This window comes from Lipotes vexillifer, unplaced genomic scaffold (genome assembly GCF_000442215.2).
Source record: "Lipotes vexillifer unplaced genomic scaffold, Lipotes_vexillifer_v1.1 scaffold1098, whole genome shotgun sequence".
In the NCBI taxonomy this organism is placed as follows: domain Eukaryota; kingdom Metazoa; phylum Chordata; class Mammalia; order Artiodactyla; family Lipotidae; genus Lipotes; species Lipotes vexillifer.
Window position 1 is genome coordinate 37,998 of NW_006798559.1, and position 2,198 is coordinate 40,195.

Here is a 2,198-nt window from a genome sequence, read left to right on the forward strand (position 1 = left end):
AGGTGGGCATCAAGAACAGCATCACTAATCTGGTCACAAATCTTATCTGGGGAAGAAAAAAATTCCTGGCTTAATTTCTTTAATTCACTGATAATGTCATGTATGTCATGCCCCCTTCCCCTATAACTACAGCTGGGAAGATCTTTGTGTTTTCATTTAAAAAAACTGTGGCAGGAATTCCCTGGCAGTCCAGTGGTTAGGACTTCGTGCTTCCACTGCGGGGGGCACGGGTTCCATCCTTGATCAGGGAACTAAGATCCTGAAGGCCGCTTGGCAGGGCACCCTCCCACCAAAATTGTGGCAAAACCTATATAGCATAAAATTTACCAATTTAACCATTTTCAAGTGTACATTTTCAGCGACATTCCAAGTATGGAGATCTTAACTGCTATACTGCGTTCGCAGAAACCATTTCCCTGAAGAATAAATACTGGATATAGTGCTACATGTGTCCTAACTTGACACCTTGGTCTTCACATAGCTGTACCACAGATCACCAATTCAGATAAGCCAGCAGAACACCCAGCATGTTTAATACATTTAAGCTCACTGCAGTATATGCACTTTACACCTTTACAAGGACTTCAGTCCCATCTTTAAAGTATATCAGACATTTTGAAAAATTAACTTCCCAGGCAAAAACAATTTCTATTGTTAAACAGGATAGCCATATAATGGAGATTGATTAAATGGAAGTAAGTAGAAAGTGTTTTATCTTCCATCCAAAAGCAAAGCAAGGAACATTTACCTTCACAGCATTAATTTTCAAAGACAATGGTACTTACATGTTATCCCCCGAATTTAAATTTTTCATTATAAATCTAACCAACCAGAAAGGTGAACCGTTTATCAATTTCTCCCTGATTCTAAGGAACGCCAATTAGGGCAGTGAGAAATAACGTCAGAGTTAAATGATGAAAGCAACGACACTTCATGAACAAAGGGAATAAAACGGCAACCATTTGATTTTGTGTTAAGAGTAGTCCAGGAACAAGAGCCGAATAGACTGGAAAATCCCCAAATGTATTCTGAATCCTTGCTGATCTTCCCCTCACTGTACTGCCCTCTATTAAAAATCAGGAGAAGAGGAAAAAAACCCCCGAATATCACTTTCCTAAATTTTCTATAACCATCCAAAAAAATCTTAAGCAAAATGTGTACCGCAGTCCAGTCAGAGGCCCAGGACAATCTAAACATTTACAAATGCCTGCGGCTTTAAGTTAATAAAAGGCGGTTCAAATACACAGTGCAGTTCTCAGCGCTGGGGGAATACAAACAAAACCACCCACACCACACCTGACCTTCACTCATCAGGATCTCGGGGTTTGTCCTTTCCTCTACCACTAGGTTGCTCGTGGGATTTCATCATAGGCACAGTAAGCTTGCTAGAGGGAAATGGATCCTTAAGCCAACAGACGAGGCATCTGTCATTGTGGTCATCCCAAGAAAGGGCTGGACCCGTCTAGCAGAATAACGATCTTCACTAGGTGAGGTTTTCAGGCTAGGATCCAAAGTTCCTTGAAATAGCTTCATTCGTTCACGTGTAAATTGATCGCCATAATGGCGGACCGGTGGACAAAGCCCGGAGGATGATATATGGAGTGAAAACCTTGCCTAACAGCCCTAACGCAATGGCGCCATACACTTAATTCATGCTTCCTATCCTTTTCACGCACGATCCAAATAAGGAATGCCTCCTCCGACAAGCACTATATTTAGTTGGAGGCTGTCACCTTGACGCGAGGCCATATACCGGCTAAGGGCATGTCGTATTCTTCAGTGTAGCCAAAGAACTAACGGGAAGCGCGGAGGCCCGGTGGCCCGGGCCACGCTCTGCAAACCAGCCGGCTCCCTCGCCCAGAAGCCACATGCGGCAAACACGTGGTTGAGGCTGCAATGCGGGGCGCGCGCTCTCGCGGGCCGGACGCGAGCACGCGAGGCGGGCCGCCCACTCGAGGTGGCTCGGGCCGCAAGGCGGGGAGAAGGAAATAGTGCCCTCCCCGGCTAGAACACGAGCGGCCACGGCCCCCGCCCTTCTCGTTTTCTGGAATCTTCCGCATGCCGGGGCGCGCGGCCGGATGGGAGGGGAGGAGAGAGGAAGGGGGGGCTGCGGCCACGCGCTCGGCAGCGGCGGCGCCACGAGGAAGGCGCGCGGCCGTCGCTCTTTCCACCACCAGCCGGGAGAGGGCCACCGGCTT

The 2,198-nt window shown here is 47.7% G+C and overlaps 1 protein-coding gene across 1 annotated transcript in view; it reads right to left on the reverse strand.

The window, feature by feature from the left end:
• Positions 1–2,198, reverse strand: part of MAT2A (methionine adenosyltransferase 2A) — a 5,453-nt gene that overhangs the window by 2,993 nt on the left and 262 nt on the right. The window contains exon 2 of the mRNA XM_007470588.1: positions 1–46. This exon is cut by the window's left edge and continues 74 nt beyond it. Coding sequence (XP_007470650.1) covers positions 1–46 — 46 coding nt within the window. The remainder of the gene's footprint in view (positions 47–2,198) is intronic.